The following is an 18,468-nucleotide window of genomic DNA, read 5'->3' as shown; positions in this document are numbered from 1 at the left end:
CCATGCAAATTTGGATGCGTGGTACACGCCTCACCCACCCCCTACATTTAAGTCTCATCAACTCAGCATAGCTGAGCATTTCCTGTATGCCAAGTAAAGATACCCAAGTGACAAAAATCTGGAGTTGAACTGAGTCCTTGGAAAGCTGAGTGGAGAGAAGTCTCAGAAAGAATCCCAACAGTAATGTAAAGGAAAATTAAAGTAAAGTAGTCAGAACAGATTCAAAATGATTAAGCTACATTTTGCAGCTGTAATAGGATATTTAAAAATAATATTCTTGTTAAGTTTTATGTAACATGACTGCCTGAACTTGAAGTCAAGAATATATTTTTAAAAATTTTTCCCAACAAATAGGCATGACCCAGTTTCATGCGGCTGTAATTCACCCTAAACACACTTGCTGTTCATAAACAGCTCAAATTTTCTTTGACAATATGACATTAGCAAAACTCTTTGTGGGGGGAGACTGACTTCAGTGTTCAGAGCTTTCACAAGGGTGAATTTCACTGAGTGAAATGACAGTGTTTCAGTTGTGCTGCTAATTCAGTTGTATATTCCGACAATCAGGGTCCAGACACATTAAGGGAAGAATGGGGGTGGAGGGTTGAACCCCAAAGAATAAGCAGTTGAATCAACTGATTATATACAATGTTATTGTGCTATAAAAGTACATTGAGTGAGGTATTTTATGAAAGCTTGTAATGTTCTGAACTTTATAGTCATTATGAATTACATATACAGACTGGTTTTTTGTATTTGTGTATAAATAAAACTATGTTAATAATTTATGCTGCAGCATTCAGCTTCACTTCACAGTGGGCGGTCAAGCAAGGATATGCTACCTCCACAACTAGAGGAGACTAGGTCCAAGCACCTAGCATTATACAACTCAAGAAAAGACAAATGATGGGCCATTAGATTTAATGAGAAGACAATGAGACATCCCAGCTAGAACTTCCCCAATCTGCATAATCCCCAAACTCATAACAACCCTCCCCCCACAAAAACCACTTTTTAAAAAAGAAGGGGTTTGAGGAGAATCCAGAAACTGAGGGACAGTCGTTTGGTAGGTGCTGTCCGTGAAACACGGGATTAAGAGTAGATGGTAAACTGGGAAACTGTTCAGAGGCAACAGGTAATTTGTATTAGAAAAGGGAATCTAATTTGCAAGTCTAAAGCCTGAGGTTGTATCTTTATGTTTACTTTCTGTGTAACTTGTACATGTTTCCTATTCCTAACTATTTTATCCTTGAAATTGTAATTTTTTCTCTCTCTCTATTAGGTATTTCTTTTACTTTTACCCCAAGTAAAAAAGTGTGCGTAAACTATGTTGAGTGTGTGAACTAAAGTAAGATATGTCTGGGGGATTGGCGTCACTGATGAAACAGTGAGGAAGAGTTCAAATGGCTGGTACCAAAGAACTCTGAGACAGACCTGGGGAGATTTGAGACTGGAAGGGATGTTAGTGTCACCCTGCAAGGAATAACTAGGTGGTGGAAGCCAGGGTGAGATCTTGTGCTTGTGGGCAGGCTACTGGTGTCAGGAGTCTGAACCAAAGCTGCTCAACATAAAAGCACTCCAGGTTACAGGTCAGGAGGTGACAGAGCCCTGTACTGGTCTGGGTGATCCCCAAAACTTCACACATACTTTATACAACCCATTTTCTAAGTTGCAATACAAAAAAATCACTATATAAAGACAACTAGTTCCAAGAAAACAGCTTTGTTTTTAGGAATTTGTTGTGAATTTTGCCAGAATCCAATTATGGGACTAAGAATTTTCTCTTTAAGGTCAAAGAGAAACGTAAGTGGCAAAATACCTGTGTCTCAATTCGTTAGGTTATTTTCAGATGAATAGTAAGTGAATTCACATACTAATTCTCCTCTGAATCAAACTTCTAATTCATTACCTTATCTGTTCAGGAGTACCTCCTGATGTTGCATTAGTGATGGCCCATGCTGCTTCTTTTCTGGTGCGAAATTCAGCTTTCTGAAGAATGTCAATCAATATTGGAAAAATATTTGCATCTATAACAGCCTAAAACAAGAAACAGTGACATTATACAATAGGCTTTAAATGGTAACAAAAACAACCAAGTTAATATAAATCGAGAAAAAACATTAAAGATGTTTCCAGAATAGAGAATACCATGATTCGGTAGAATGTGTCAGCCAATTCTTGTTTATTTTGAAATTATTTGTTAAAGCTATTCATTCTTTAAGAGTGTACCAATCAGCAATTGTCTATTAACTTGTGAAGATTCCAGTCCACACTAGTTTATATTCAGGAAGGTCACAAAGTATCTTTCTAAATAATATTTTACTTATAGATTTGCCTCATGATGAGAATCTCAAAAGTTATAGTACAAAGAATATTACCTTTTGAATAAGGATATTTAGATTGGGTCAACATATTTAAGATCCTGATACAGTCCTGACAAAGTTGCTGAAAATCTAGGATTGCGATTTGAAATTAAAACTTTGAATAAAATCAGTTAGCCTCACCCAGACTGGGAGAACTTTTGTGACAAAAAGGGCTTGTGTTCTCTTCAAAAGCCATTTCTACAAATGGAATACCACTATTTAAAAAACAAAAAACCTTAGAATATGCACAACTACACTCAGTCCCCACATTAGGGCCACTCAAATAATTACAGAAAGCCACTGAAGGAACGTTGACTGTAAGTTGTAAGTGAAAATTTGACAATTTAAAATGGTGTATTGTCATAATACTATCTGAACACTCAGGCTAGATGTCTGGGGGATTAAAAACATGCAAATATATACCAGGCTGATTACCATAGTGCAAAATAAGAAAAACAAGTCTTTCGCAGGTTTGCTAGTTAGTAAAGATTGCACTGCATACTGTTCACCAATCTGTTTTTTGAAGTTATACTAAAATTCCAATATCTTAATCTGTAATTACCAGGCTTTTTCATGGCGAGAACTAGAGCTGCTAGGAAAAAAATTCCATTTCCCAGTGGGGAATTTTGAGTTTTTGAAATTAAATTTCCATATCAAAGCAAAACAGGAAGTAAAAATACTGAAACACTTCACAAAACAACAAAACCCCAGAAATTTCAAATCAATAAGGTTTATGTTAAAAATGTTGTTTTGAATCACAATCTACTTGAAACAACAAAACTGTTTTTGATTGTGCCAAAAAGAAAAAATAAAGTATCAAAAGAGACATCTTCCCACAGAAAATTTTGATTTAAATGAAGTTAAATTTAAGTCTCTCACTGAAGTGAATTATCTACATCTTATAATGCACTGTCTGCCACATCAAGCTATTTTAACATGTATTCAGTTGACAGAATTCATGTATTATGTTAATGGAGAGTAACACAGTAACTTGGGAAAAATTGTTGTATTAATACTGTTGAAAAAATATTTTATGCATCCTTTGTATCTTTCATGTTTGTCGAATTTAATCATTTCCTTTTAATACAAAAATAGCATTTCAATTCAATTTGCTTTTCAATAACTAGGAACAACACACCCAGTATATAATTCTGAATGTTGCATATAAAGATCCTGTACATCCCCAGAAGATTTCCCTACTCCAAATCCATTCTGTAATATACACTTTGTATATTTTTTTGCAAAGCTCCATAAACATTTTTAAGCACTGGTCATTTAAAACTTTGTAAGCAAGAACTTGCACGTAAATATTCTTTACAAACAATAATACTTAGAACTTTACATCTTTTAAGTCTTCAATTCATTTTATAATCATTAACTAGTTGTCAGTCCCTTTAAAAAGTCAAAACAGGAATCTGCCTCTTTAGCACAAAAAAAACCCGGATATTCACGTAGTTTTATTTTTATATAATTAGTTGTAAACTTGGATTAGAATTTCTAATAAGCACCCCAAAAGCTGGAAAAAACAAATAAAACTCCAACTAGAACGAAAACCAAAATGGAAGGGTAAAATATGTTATACATATTTTTCCTTCCAAGAGAAAAGCACTAAGTTCTAGTTCAGAAGAAGATGGTTATATTACTAACATTTCATTACCTGAATCTGAGCTCGGTTTCCTGCAGTAATATTAGAAACAGTCCAGCATGCTTCTTTTCGAATGGATTCCTTAGGACTACTCAGCAAATGAAGGAGACAGGGTAATGCAGAGCAATTTAGAATTACCTAAAATAATTTGAAAGTTGAAAATTTCTGCCTGTACAACATAAAAAAGGTACAGTTCACAGTTGACAGCAGAATTCAAGACAGACAGGCTTTATAAGAATATACTTTACATCTATCAGATACTGCATTCCAAAATGAAGGTATTTAAATGGCAGCATAGTGACACAGAAAGAGAAACAGACAATTTGGTGATTTGGGGAGAGGTGCAGTTGATTAGGCCAAAACAGGAAAGTTGTTATGGAGGGGGGGAAAAAGGAGCAGTTGGACCACAAGTTATTTAACAATTTGTATACTAAGGCGGGCAACTGTATGCCTACTTTACACTAAAGTTACTGAAGCTAGATCCAAAAACCAAATAAATGCACATGCCAATGACAAAAAAAAAAGGGGGGGGGGAGAAATAATGGCGGGATCATTCCCCCCCCCATAATAATGGTCAACGCACAATTAGCTAACTATTATGGGCCATACTCTGCACTCAGTTATGCAAATGAAACTCCTACAGAACCACTCTCCTCAACTTTTGTGGCCTTATCCCGTCCTGATTCTCCTTCTGTGGCACACTGCTGCTTCAGTCTCTTAGCAATTTATCTTTCCCTCCAGCCTTGTGTGTGCATTTCCCTCATCCTTTGGTGAAGGAATGTACTCCACAGATTCAATATCTATATGATGGCGACTCAAAATCATAAGAACGTTACGAATGGCCACACTGGGTCAGACCAAAGGTCCATCAAGCCCAGTATTCTGTCCTCTGACAGTGGCCAATGGTAGGTGCCGAATGAACAGACAGGTTATCATCAAGTGATACATGTCCTGTCACCCAATCCCAGCTTCTGGCAAAGAGAGGTTAGGGACACCATTCCTGCCCATCCTGGCTAACAGCTATTGATAGACCTATCTTCCATGAATCTATCTAGCTCCCTTTTGAATGCCGTTATAGTACTGGCCTTCACAACATCCTCTCCACCAGCTCTTTCTTGTCCTCAGTATCAAATTTAAGCACTTTGTACAACCACCGAATGCCTGCACAATTCTGCTGCAGTCTACATCCCAAACTTCATTTTATATTACCTCTCCCTTTTTCATGCCTTCTTCCACGCTACCTTTACACATGCAATGCTCTCTTAATCCATAGTGCATTAGAGGACCTTGCCATTCTATTTGAATCCCTTTTAAAAATTTACTTCTGTGAGGCCCAATAAAAAATCACATAACTATTTAAATCAACCCCCTCTTCTCTAAGTCTTTTAGATAGTAAGCTATTTACTAGCTATTTAAAGCAGTCTTTATCTGCACAGCCTCAAATTCAATGTACAAGGTTTCCTAAAGATTAGTCAAGTGAGGACAAGTGGAACCACAGGTTCATGGACAAATAATTAAACGTACCACCTAACTGCAACCGATAAATACAAGAATGGAGTACAGTTCCCATACAGGAAACTAAAGCCATTCTATACGTATTGGTTAATATAAAACATTAATCTATTGCTTGTGATTTATAAGGTTCATACTGAAGTAGAAACCATAATTACAGTCCACTTTGATACTTCTGTATGACTGAAGTTTTTATGGAGAAAGAGAGGAAGTTTTGAATCAGTTCGCATGTGTCTAAAAAAACCAACTAGAATGGCTACTAAAGACACTTTGTCCAAGTGGGTTATTATATAGTTGACTCCTGTTAATAATTACTGAAAATGTATTATGTTAATATCTGGGAAGAACAAAAAAGAGTAAAATTCAAAAATGTAATACAGTATTTTTCCCATAGAACTGGAATGACTAAATTAACCTTATCCTCACAGCAATTACATGTAGAAGTCACTGGCCAAAATTATTAATATCTTGTCAGACTAGTAATACAGAATCTGTCTAAATTCTTACTTGGCCCCTTTCACTACGGTATCTGAACACCTGTTGCTAGACAAATATGTGAATACAACTAACAGCCTTAATCAGTTCCCTAAATAGCACAATTCATTCCTACACCAAAAATTTCTATATGCTTTTCCAAATTAGCTATATTTCTCAAGTTAAAAGTTGGTCTTACCTGTGTTTGAATATCATCACCGGTCACAATATTTCCAACTGCTCTTAATGCAGGAGACACCACCTTGTAATCATTATGCCTAGAGACAGTACAAATGTTAAACTGCTTGAGGCTGCCAAACTTTATACAATAACTACAGTTGGAGGGTTTTAGGCTTCTGATAGGATTTAAACTTATGGCCATGGCAACAGAAAGCCATCTCTTGAAATCTTCCACTGTTTGGCCAAATTCTCCCCAATAGCTCTTAAGTCCAGTTGACTATTTTAAAGGAAGGATTTCCCTTTCGAAGTTGCAACAGTGATTGTCTGTCACAGAGAAAGCTATGTCTACAAATCAAGGACGTGAATGACTTCACCCTGCCTGAATTTCACAGAATAACTGGGCCTTTGGGAATGACGTAATCCAGTGAGCAAAATTCCTGAAGTAGCCATCCAGCCTAAAAAGAGAGGCAGTGAAACTGAAGATATTTCCCTTCCTCCAACTAGTTTTTTGGGAGGCAGACTCCATTCCTTTCTCACAAATCAGTAACATGGAGACACCCCCACAATTATCAATTAGGACAAGAGTCTACTGAACTGTCCTTCATCAACCATGAAAGAAAAAAAAAAACATGTCTAACACTCTCTCCCTAAACGTATCCTAGCCATCTATTCATAGGGAGTAGTGCTGACTGAGCAGCTCAGGGATCCATACTCTGCTATTCTGCAGACTCATAGTGCAGAGTGTTTTTTTGTTTTTCCTCTTCCTCTTGGCAGTTTATGAAATGTCCACCTAGTAAACTGGGAAAATGTGAAAAAATAGCACAAAACTGTTTCTGGGACTTATGCTCCCATTAACTGTCCATGTTTCTGCTAGGGGACCCCTTAAGTTTAATATTACCAGCAAGAAAACAAATACAACAAAACTCAAAAACCTGAAGTTTTCAGGCCAGTTTGTGTCTCAAGCACAATCCCTTGCTTTCCAGGTTAGAAGTGCTGTGGATGAAGCATCTTTCGCTAGCAACCTAGGAAAAATTCAAGGAGCTGACCAAGCCAGAAGCAGCACTGAAAGGCTTCAGACTGAAGCGCTTTACAGTCCTCCTCCGCCAAAGGGACAGGCACTTTACATGGGCCATAAGAGACGACTGAAAAAAAACGGAGTAACCCTAAAATAGTGGCTCTCAACTTTTCCAGACTAGTGTACCCCTTTCAAGAGTCTGATTTGTCTTGTATACCTGAAGTTTCACCTCCTAAACTACTTGGACAAAAGTGTCACAGCACACTATTACTGAAAAAATAGCTTATTTTCTCATGTTTATCATATAATTATAAAATAAATCAATTGGAATATAAATATTGTACTTATATTTCAATGTACAGTATATAGAGTAGTATAAACAAGTCACCGTCCGTATGAAATTTTAGTTTGTACTGACTTTGCCAGTGCTTTTTATGTAGTCTGTTGTAAAACTAGGCAAATACAATATCTAGATGAGTTGATGTACCCCCTGGAAGATCTCTGCATTCCCCTGGTTGAGAACCCCTGCCCTGGAGGACAGCCCATCAGTACTGTAGGCCCACAGTTTGAGCCCATGTTCATGTTGGCAACACCCTAAAATAGAGATCTGACTAAAGGCACTTACATAAGAAGTTCCACCAATCTTCGACAGACTCCAGAATCAATAACTGCTTGGATTTTATCATTGGGTCCATCTGAAAGGTAAGAGAGGGCCCAACAAGCATCTGCTAATACATCTGGGTCACTGTTAAACAACAGTCTTGATAAAACATTTAAGCAAGGAGCAACCTAGGTTAAAAAAAAATTATACATGATTAGATGTTTCCTCTATTTTTTGTTTTAAATTTGTTTCTTCATGTGCTAATAGAAAAATGTGAATTAAGTTACATGCACCGTATGGTGAGTAGTGTTGGCTTACAATCTCAGAATGGATTGTTTCATGGTCGAGGCTAAGGATGATTGATAGCCCAAATCAGAACCCTGTAAGAATTACCTTTACTTTATCACACAGTCTGCTACGAAGACATTGCAACCATGTAGTAATGCTAGTCTTTCCTTTTCATGTAAAGGATTTATTGTGTGTTTCAGAATTTATCAAGTAAGGTTTGCTTTTCAGCCTACCCACTTGAAGGAATTACATTATTATAATCACTTTACAAAAAGGGATCATACGTTTCTCAGCTGCCCATATACTACTGAGTTTTACAGAGCCAAACTAGGAAAATTCGACTCCCTCAGGGAATGGATGGGTAGGATCCCCTGGGGGACTAACATGAAGGGGAAAGGAGTCCAGGAGAGCTGGCTGTATTTCAAGGAATCCCTGTTGAGGTTACAGGGACAAACCATCCCGATGTGTCGAAAGAATAGTAAATATGGCAGGCGACCAGCTTGGCTTAATGGTGAAATCCTAGCGGATCTTAAACATAAAAAAGAAGCTCACAAGAAGTGGAAGGTTGGACATATGACCAAGGAAGAGTATAAAAATATTGCTCGGGCATGTAGGAATGAAATCAGGAGGGCCAAATCGCACCTAGAGCTGCAGCTAGCGAGAGATGTCAAGAGTAACAAGAAGGGTTTCTTCAGGTATGTTGGCAACAAGAAGAAAGCCAAGGAAAGTGTGGGCCCCTTAATGAATGAGGGAGGCAACCTAGTGACAGAGGATGTGGAAAAAGCTAATGTACTCAATGCTTTTTTTGCCTCTGTCTTCATTAACAAGGTCAGCTCCCAGACTGCTGTGCTGGGCATCACAACATGGGGAATAGATGGCCAGCCCTCTGTGGAGAAAGAGGTGGTTAGGGACTATTTAGAAAAGCTGGATGTGCAGAAGTCCATGGGGCTGGACGAGTTGTATCCGAGAGTGCTAAAGGAATTGGCGGCTCTGATTGCAGAGCCATTGGCCATTATTTTTGAAAACTCGTGGCGAATGGGGGAAGTCCCGGATGACTGCAAAAAGGCCAATGTACTGCCAATCTTTAAAAAAGGGAAGGAGGAGGATCCTGGGAACTACAGGCCAGTCAGCCTCACCTCAGTCCCCGGAAAAATCATGGAGCAGGTCCTCAAAGAATCAATCCTGAAGCACTTACAGGAGAGGAAAGTGATCAGGAACAGTCAGCATGGATTCACCAAGGGAAGGTCATGCCTGACTAATCTAATCGCCTTCTATGATGAGATTACTGGTTCTGTGGATGAAGGGAAAGCAGTAGATGTATTGTTTCTTGACTTTAGCAAAGCTTTTGACACGGTCTCCCACAGTATTCTTGTCAGCAAGTTAAAGCAGTATGGGCTGGATGAATGCACTATAAGGTGGGTAGAAAGTTGGCTAGATTGTTGGGCTCAACGGGTAGTGATCAATGGCTCCATGTCTAGTTGGCAGCCGGTGTCAAGTGGAGTGCCCAGGGGTCGGTCCTGGGGCTGGTTTTGTTCAATATCTTCATAAATGATCTGGAGGATGGTGTGGATTGCACTCTCAGCAAATTTGCGGATGATACTAAACTAGGAGGAGTGGTAGATACGCTGGAGGGCAGGGATAGGATACAGAGGGACCTAGACAAATTGGAGGATTGGGCCAAAAGAAATCTGATGAGGTTCAATAAGGATAAGTGCAGGGTCCTGCACTTAGGACGGAAGAACCCAATGCACCGCTACAGACTAGGGACCGAATGGCTAGGCAGCAGTTCTGCAGAAAAGGACCTAGGGGTCACAGTGGACGAGAAGCTGGATATGAGTCAGCAGTGTGCCCTTGTTGCCAAGAAGGCCAATGGCATTTTGGGATGTATAAGTAGGGGCACAGTGAGCAGATCGAGGGACACGATCGTCCCCCTCTATTCGACATTGGTGAGGCCTCATCTGGAGTACTGTGTCCAGTTTTGGGCCCCACACTACAAGAAGGATGTGGATAAATTGGAGAGAGTCCAGCAAAGGGCAACAAAAATGATTAGGGGTCTGGAACACATGACTTATGAGGAGAGGCTGAGGGAACTGGGATTGTTTAGTCTGCAGAAGAGAAGAATGAGGGGGGATTTGATAGCGGCTTTCAACTACCTGAGAGGTGGTTCCAGAGAGGATGGTACTAAACTATTCTCAGTGGTAGAAGAGGACAGGACAAGGAGTAATGGTCTCAAGTTGCAGTGGGGGAGATTTAGGTTGGATATTAGGAAAAAATTTTTCACTAGGAGGGTGGTGAAACACTGGAATGCGTTACCTAGAGAGGTGGTAGAATCTCCTTCCTTAGAGGTTTTTAAGGTCAGGCTTGACAAAGCCCTGGATGGGATGATTTAATTGGGGATTGGTCCTGCTTTGAGCAGGGGGTTGGACTAGATGACCTCCTGAGGTCCCTTCCAACCCTGATATTCTATGATTCTATAATTCTATGAAATTCCTTCTAATCTCAGTTCCCATTCACTTGCAGTCTCTCTGGGCAGAGCTTGGAACCCAACCTCTTCCTATCACCTCTACGTGGACAGTAGTTTGTCTGATGAAGCTGCCAGTTTTAGCCCCACCTCACCCCTCAGTTTTCCCCTCAAACGTCAATGTTGGGAATACTGGGTTCTTTGCAGGGATTAAGAGTCCTTTTCTCTTCAGCTGACAGTTGCTACACAATTCTGCTTCCCCTACCTCCTTTTAGTGCTGCTACTGTGAAAGGCAAAGGAACTACTCCGAGTAGCAGTTGCCCAGAGAAGGGAATATGTAAGTAGCAAAGAGCTTCCTTGTTCCACACTACCAGAAAGGGCTATTACTGAAGGCAGCAGTTTATAAACTAGAACAGCAAGATGGGGAAACTACTCACCATTTTGTTAACATCCCCCCACAAGAATAAAATTAAAGTAGCATATTAATAAATAATTAATCTCATACTCTATGAGAAAAGTTTTGCTGAAGGGAAAATTGAGCGAGGCTGAGCAATTCACTTACCCAAGGTCACAACAGCCAATAGCAGAAATGAGACTAAAATTCAGGAGTCCTGACCTCACTCCCCTGCCCTCTTCCAGAATACCCAATTTACTTCAATTAAATAAACTATTTAAAAGCTTTAGGATAATGATACAAAAATGTTCCAGATTTACAAACAAATATTTACATTACAAAGATGGATTGCTTTTTCGAAGTTAAAACATCACCACATTAATACTATTCTGCTGAAGAGCTATAGCAAAATACAAGAACCTTGTTTCCTAGCAAGATACTGCAGACCAAGCTGATGAAAAGTGACACTTTTTAACTACTTTAATAGTTTATTCTCTTGTTTATAGAAAGCATCAAAAAAGATTAACATAGTTTATTTAGGTTTCAGAGTAGCAGCCGTGTTAGTCTGTATTCGCAAAAAGAAAAGGAGTACTTATGGCACCTTAGAGACTAAAATTTATTTAGACACACTGGATTTGGTTTGGTTTTCAGATAGTGAATGAATCAATATCCTTCGCACTAGCATTAAGGTCAGCAGAAACACACAAAGCTCTGCATATAATATGGTAACATCTACATTTTCTATTGTGTCACACAAAATGGTGACTATTTATTAGTGAAGACTTAATTTACCTCAGAATGAGAATAGATCATATGGATCTACAGCAAACATGTCTTCTCAAACAAAAAAAATTCTTTATCCCGGAGACTGACTGGGTTGACTACAAGAAGATTCTTCTCTGTATGAGAACACCCCATTACAAGGATAGTGCCCCTTCACATTTTGTAAGTTCCTTAAAAGCGAAATATTTTGATTCCTTACATACCTTACTAAAGTCTGGAGGTGGATTCTTGCCTCTACAGAGGTTTGAGAGAGCCCAGACTGCATTTCTAGTTGTTGTAAGTCTATTTGAATTTGACAACAATCTGCCAAGCAAGAGAACAAATATCACATTACATTCATTACCAAGGAGTGGTATTCCCTTGTTTTCCTAGGATTCTTATTATTGTCAGAAGTCTAGAAATAATTCCTAATTCCTTTCCTCTTGCAAATACTGATTTTTTGCCTGTTCTGAAATATTCTCATGGCACAGACCGGTTTAATAGAGTATGTGGTTCACAAGAGACACTTTCCCTTACACTATTGTATAGCTACCCCTCATTCACAATCACATAACATTGCGGTGTCAAGTACAGCAACTGCTTACACGAAAAATATTAGGAAAGTAATTAATTGAGTTTCTTGTAATGCAATATAGCAGTCGGTAAAAGGAGGAGCCAGGAACAGCAAGTGGGAACCTTCCTTATTAACATAGGTTTCAGAGTAACAGCCGTGTTAGTCTGTATTTGCAAAAAGAAAAGGAGTACTTGTGGCACCTTAGAGACTCTAAGGTGCCACAAGTACTCCTTTTCTTCTTATTAACATAGGTATTTTCATTTAAAGGAACACATTCAGACTAAGCTATTTTTAAAAAGATTGCTGGCTATGTTACTAGAAGAATTTTTTAAATCTAAATTTACTTTTTAAGCATTTAAGTTTGAAAATGGTAAACAATGCTGCAATATTTGGGCTGCAAAAACTGCGAAGGAATCGATACACATTGTTCAGTGTTTGAAATTTTCAAGTTGTTTGTAAAGCGCTGAGGTTATTTATTTTAAAAAAATCTTTAGAGCTCCTCTACACTTGAAAGTTTATTTGGACCAAAGTAGTGTACAAATTTAAAGCACAAACAGCTATTCCTGAATAACTCTGTCATCCAGGAACCTCTTGGTGCAGGGGGCACAGTTTTACAGGGACCTCCTATGTTGCATATATTCATAGTAAGAACTTAAGGGTGGCATATGATGTCTCTACTGAGAAGCAGTAGCTCACCAGTTATCATAATCACAAGATTTATGTATGGATATATTTGAGGAGTTACATGTAGGGTCCTACCAAATTCACGACCATGAAAAACGTGTCATGGACTGTGAAATCTGGTCTTGTGTGCTTTTACTCCATACAATTCAGATTTCACAGAGGAGACCAGCATTTCTCAAATTGGGGGTCCTGACCCAAAAGGGAGTTGCACGGGGGTTGTAAGATTTTGGGGGGGGGGGGAGGGAGAAGAAGGGTCACAATATTGCCACCCTTATTTCTGCAGTGCCTTCAGCGATGGGCAGCCAGAGAGCGGCGGCTGTTGGCGAGGCACCCAGCTCTGAAAGCAGCGCCCTTACAGCAGCAGCGCGGAAGTAAGAGTGGCAATACCATACCATGCCACCCGTAAATCAATTACAAAATCCAACCAAATTAAGCCTAGATATTCCAAGTGTTAGAACTGATATAGTTTTTTTTATTTTTGGTGTTATTGGTCTAAGACAGGGGTCAGCAACCTCTCAGAAGTGGTGTGCCGAGTCTTCATTTATTCACTCTAATTTAAGGTTTTGCGTGCCAGGAATGCATTTTAACGTTTTTAGAAGGTCTCTTTCTATAAGCCTATAATATATAACTAAACTATTGTTGTATGTAAAGTAAATAAGGTTTTAAAAACGTTTAAGAAGCTTCATTTAAAATTAAATTAAAACGCAGAGCCCCCCGGACTGGTGACCAGGACCCAGGCAGTGAGAGTGCCACTGAAAATCAGCTCGTGTGCCGCCTTTGGCACGCGTGCCATAGGTTGCTTACCCCGGTCTAAGAGCTAGTAAAGCAAAAATGACAATCTACATTAAAATATTTCCTATAAAAAATATAAAAGCCTATGTACATTTTTTTTAAATGTATACACATACACACAATAACTTGTAGTGTATGGTTCCCATTCTCTAGAACAGTATGTTTTACTTACAATATTAACCTAAATACTTACTCCAAGAGTGGTGGGAGTATTCCACAGTTTAAGACAAAGTCTCTGCATTCTGCGTTGTCACCAGCAATATTACCAAGAGCCCACACTGCCTTTAGAAAGCAAAGAGCTAAAGTAAGCTAATATAAACACAATAAAAGTTTATCTAAAATAATATTATAGCGTAGACTACACATCATGTATTCCTCCCATGACAAATTCCTATGATGGAGTCAAAACAGCTCATGATTATAATTACGTGAACATTCCAGAAAAGAAAATCCTCTCATTGTGCAGCTTTCACAAATCAAACTTGCATATTTGATTAAGTTACATCCTACCCAAGAAAGGGCTTGCCAGCCTTTTAGCCAAGCTTTATAAAGGCCATATCTTTGTACAAAGAAGTCAAATACTTGAATAATTATATCCGTAATGAATGGTACTTTAGAATGTGAATATGCTTCCACCAAAAAAAGATATCTGCATTTTCTCTGCAACAATAAAAATTTTGTATCCACATCAGATCCGCGATCTACAAAAATGGTCCGCAGATATCTGCATCCGTGCACATAAAATGGATATCAGCGAATTTGCAGGGCTCTCTCTCTCTCTCTCTCTCTCTATATATATATATGCAATTAAGGATAAAGTTCCCTTTGGCTAAGCAACTCAATTGCAAACAGCTATTTAAAATAGAGTCATTACAAAGGATGTATTAGATCAGGAACTATTATTGCTTATTTTTCAGTCACTCCAAAATGAGCTAGGCACTTTACAAACAAGTAAATGACAGTCCCTGCTCTGAAATGCCACACCCTAAGTTCAGTAAGATACACCGTGGGGCAGAGGGAAGAAATTAAGAGGAAAGATAAGGGAAACAACAAGATCATGTGGTAACTCAAGAAAGTATATGGATATCTTAGTGGTAAAGCTATTTTAATTTTCTCTATTGCTATGCCTTAGATCCCCTCGCTTCTTGCGAACATCACAACAGAAAATGAGTTTTTAGGAGGAAACAGAAAGAGATAAAAGAGGTAGGCTGGCAAAGAGGAAGCATAAGGGGCAGCACAGAAAAAAGGCAGATATTTGAGAGACGGAAAAAAGGAGCACACTGTGTGGAGCCTTATTTTTGTAGTCATAATAAACTAGTACACAAATTCTACCACTCGAAACTTTTTAAACCATACACAGAGTAAACAGGAAAAGGACAGTTATTTAGAAATTACAAAAACACAAATATGTACCTGCTCCTGTACATCTTCATGTTCTGAATTAAGCAATTTAATAAAAACTGGAACAGCTCCAGTCTCAATTACTACTTTGGTGTGTAGGAAAGTTCCAGATGCTATATTTGTCAAAGCCCAAGCTGCTTCAAACTGTTGAAGGAGAAAGACAAACAGAAGTCATTCATGGGAAATCAAACACATTAAACAGAACAGATTTTACGTATTTGGAATTTTTATCAGATTATCCACTTAGATGTTTCTTCTTTGATACTAAAATAAATCTCTCCATTACTATGCTTTTACGAAGAAGAAAGTCACTGGCATTAACTAAATCTAGTACCTATTAAGCATCTTAGTAAAGGAAGTTGTTGGCTTGATTACATTATTAGGGCTTTTCTATACACGGAGTTATGCCTGATTCACTGTTCCTAATTTAATTCATGCGTGGACAATCCTATTCTGGAATAAGACTGTCCATACATGGAGTTAATTAGTAACAACTCCATGTGTAGAGAAGCTCTTCGGTTTTGACTACACAAGAAAGTTGCACTGATTTAACTGAAGGTGTTATTTTAAACCTATTTAGTTCTACTGATGCAAACCCCTGAATGGACACTAATTTCAGTTTAAACCAAGTTTAGCTTAAAATTAATTCTGGTGCTATTTTCTTGGTTAGATAAAGCCTTAGGCCTGGTCTATGCTACAGAGTTAGGTTGACATACGGAAGCTTATGTTGACCTGTGTATGCGTCTATGCTACAATGTTCCTCCCACTGATTTAACTTGCCCGCTACACCAACCAAATAACTCCACATCCGTGAGAGGCGTAGTGCTTAGGTCAATATAGTTAGGTCAACACAGCATCCTCATACACACTGCATTGCTTACATCGCCTGTTGCTGTCTTTGACAGCCTAAGCCCCCCACAATGCCCCACTTAAGTCAGCGTAAGTGCTCCAGGTGAGGACACGCACTGCCGATAGACAAGCATAGCGCAGACACGAAGAGCCGATTACTGCGGTGGCTGTAGGTTGACCTATCTTAAGTTGACTTAATTTTGTAGCGTAGACATGCCCTTAGTCTGGCTTTCCATGTGGCAAGAAGTGTTGGGTAGAACTAGGTGTATTCTTATTGTTTGTTGAAAGATTTTCTGGACGGGTCAAAGACATTTTTTGATTTACAATGTTTTCCTAATTTTCTTTTACAAGATTTGTGAATGAAGTTGATGTTCACAAAAACATTTTCAAATTAGACAGTGTGGGCAGATGCTGTGACAGCTTGCTTACACATCTATCTCAATGCCTTGGATATTCCAGTTTGAGGGCTCTCTTGAACTGAATGCCATTCACACAGAAGCAGGATTTGATAAAATGAATATAGGGAGACTAGCATGGAAGTCTCTTGAGGACCAAGTGGCAACAAGCTGACATCTCATGCAACTGGAATACAAATCTCTGATGGCCACATATTACTAAATGCAATTCTAAAACCATATTCTCCCCAGTTTTGTTTTCTGAGTTTTTTTCCCATTCCCAAACCTAAGTCAATATCAGTAATATTCACTCACTTGGAGAGTGCCATTCTCATTCCTCTCTAGAAATTTCACAAACCTCTGCACAACTCCTTGTTTCTGTATCACTTCATCTATAGGTGGATTAGGTTCTAGGGGAAAAAAGAAGGTTATTTGCACTAATGAAAATGAAAGCCAACAGCTTAAATTACACCATAAATATAAAATATACTACTGAGCACAGTTCTCAAGAAATTCCTACCATAATTGTAACTTCAAATAAAATTAGTTTCCTCATTCAGGGAACAAATCATGATTAGAGACAGAGGCCATTATGGTATCTGCCACAATCCCAACTACAATAAACTGGAAGTGTATTTTACATTAGCAGCTGAATCAAAATTGTTCAAGGAATTCAAGCACTGCAATGAGCACTGGTAAGTGTGCAATCACTGCCCTAGCCCCCTTTAATCAAAGTCCTTGCTTTTGTTGCTTTATCTGAAAGACTTAACATTACTGTAATGAATCTTTTTGTGTTTAGCCATTATGTCCAAATGAATGTGACTACTCATCTGATTTAAACATAGTTAGAAGCTCCAGCAAGATCGGTTTTTTTTTTTTTTAAAGTTGCAAATTTAAGACATATAAATTCAATGTGACTAATACTTGTTATATGAACACAAAGCAAGTACCATAAAAAAAAGTAAAATGCTGATTTACCTTTAGAAAGCAGTTTTCTAAATTTTTGTGTTGCTGTGAGCTGTTGATCAGGATCATCTGAGAAAATCATCTGCACCATATCTGCTGTAATAACTTCTTCCTAAAAATGTACAAATGGCATCTTGTTTGCAGTTTTAAGCACATTTTTAAAAATACTTTAATTGTATTTATGTAGTACTTACTTCTGGAATAGGTACAGTAGAGCTGACATCAGGATCCTGGATGGGGCTTTCTACCATAGACTCTTCATTTCCCAGGAGAGAAACATTTCTGCGCTTAAATAACTAAACAAAGAAAAATGTGTCAAATTTTACATTGTTTTGTGGTTTTTTTTTTTAATATATGGGATAGATATACAAAGCATATAGAGGTATGAGCTGCTACAGATTTTTTTTTTGTAAGTTTGAAGAAAAGAAGACGTTTCCAAAAGCAGTCATCAGAACCTCTCAACAATTCTCAGAAAACTTCACAGAAAACGTGGATCATATGAAACAGTAAGGCATATACATTAGGATGAGTGATAGTAATGTCTCAATTTTCAAAAAAACCTGAATTTTAACAATGGACTATATACTGACTCCCTTCTTCTCCCCAATCACCCATGAAACTGGGGATCTTAAAATAAAGTTTTAGGAATTTAAAAGGAAAAATCCAAACACCCCTGCAGTATTTGTAATCCAGAAAGAGCTAATGTGCCTTTGAGGCTTCACCTTGGAAGTTTCTTGTTTATTAAATTAGAAAAAAACATTTAAAAATATGTATGGGGATAAGAACAGATGACTGATTCCACGTCTTCGCTTCCATACTTAAGCAATTCAGGAAGAATGCTGTCAACCAGGTGCCTTGCTGTTTTTCAGCTTCCGCAATGCTTTTTTTACTTCTTCGATTTTTACCTCAGATACATCTATATCTAGGTCTAACGGTTTATCATTGTTAAATTCCAGTCTTATAATTGGTTCTGGTTGGTTTAGCACTTCTTTGAAGTGTTCCACCCATCTATTTTCTTGTTCCTCCTGTGTTTTCAAAATTTCTCCTTGTTTCCCTTTCACTGGGACACTTCTTGAAACCGTTAACAGGATATGGATCAAAATTCAGATCAC

The 18,468-nt window shown here is 38.2% G+C and overlaps 1 protein-coding gene across 5 annotated transcripts in view; it reads right to left on the bottom strand.

Annotated features, from left to right (window-relative positions):
- KPNA5 (karyopherin subunit alpha 5) overlaps positions 1-18,468 on the bottom strand; it is a 36,521-nt gene that overhangs the window by 14,221 nt on the left and 3,832 nt on the right. For 4 of the 5 annotated variants that reach the window (XR_012158031.2, XM_073337123.2, XM_073337121.2 and 1 more), the window contains exons 3-12: positions 17,551-17,652; positions 17,369-17,468; positions 16,706-16,800; positions 15,159-15,290; positions 13,939-14,027; positions 11,920-12,019; positions 7,815-7,978; positions 6,194-6,272; positions 4,021-4,146; positions 1,910-2,037 (exon numbers count right to left, since the gene is read on the bottom strand). Coding sequence is in view for 4 of the 5 variants with exons in the window: in XM_073337123.2 (XP_073193224.1) it covers positions 1,910-2,037; positions 4,021-4,146; positions 6,194-6,272; positions 7,815-7,978; positions 11,920-12,019; positions 13,939-14,027; positions 15,159-15,290; positions 16,706-16,800; positions 17,369-17,468; positions 17,551-17,652 (1,115 nt within the window). In the remaining variant the exon portion in view is untranslated. Of the gene's footprint in view, positions 1-1,909; positions 2,038-4,020; positions 4,147-6,193; positions 6,273-7,810; positions 7,979-11,919; positions 12,020-13,938; positions 14,028-15,158; positions 15,291-16,705; positions 16,801-17,368; positions 17,469-17,550; positions 17,653-18,468 lie in introns of those variants that run through there. The other variant, XM_073337124.1, reaches the window with a different exon arrangement.

Source organism: Lepidochelys kempii, chromosome 3, assembly GCF_965140285.1.
Source record: "Lepidochelys kempii isolate rLepKem1 chromosome 3, rLepKem1.hap1, whole genome shotgun sequence".
Taxonomy (NCBI): Eukaryota; Metazoa; Chordata; order Testudines; family Cheloniidae; genus Lepidochelys; species Lepidochelys kempii.
The sequence above is the reverse complement of the archived record's forward strand: the minus strand, read 5'-3'. Positions and strand labels throughout refer to the sequence as shown.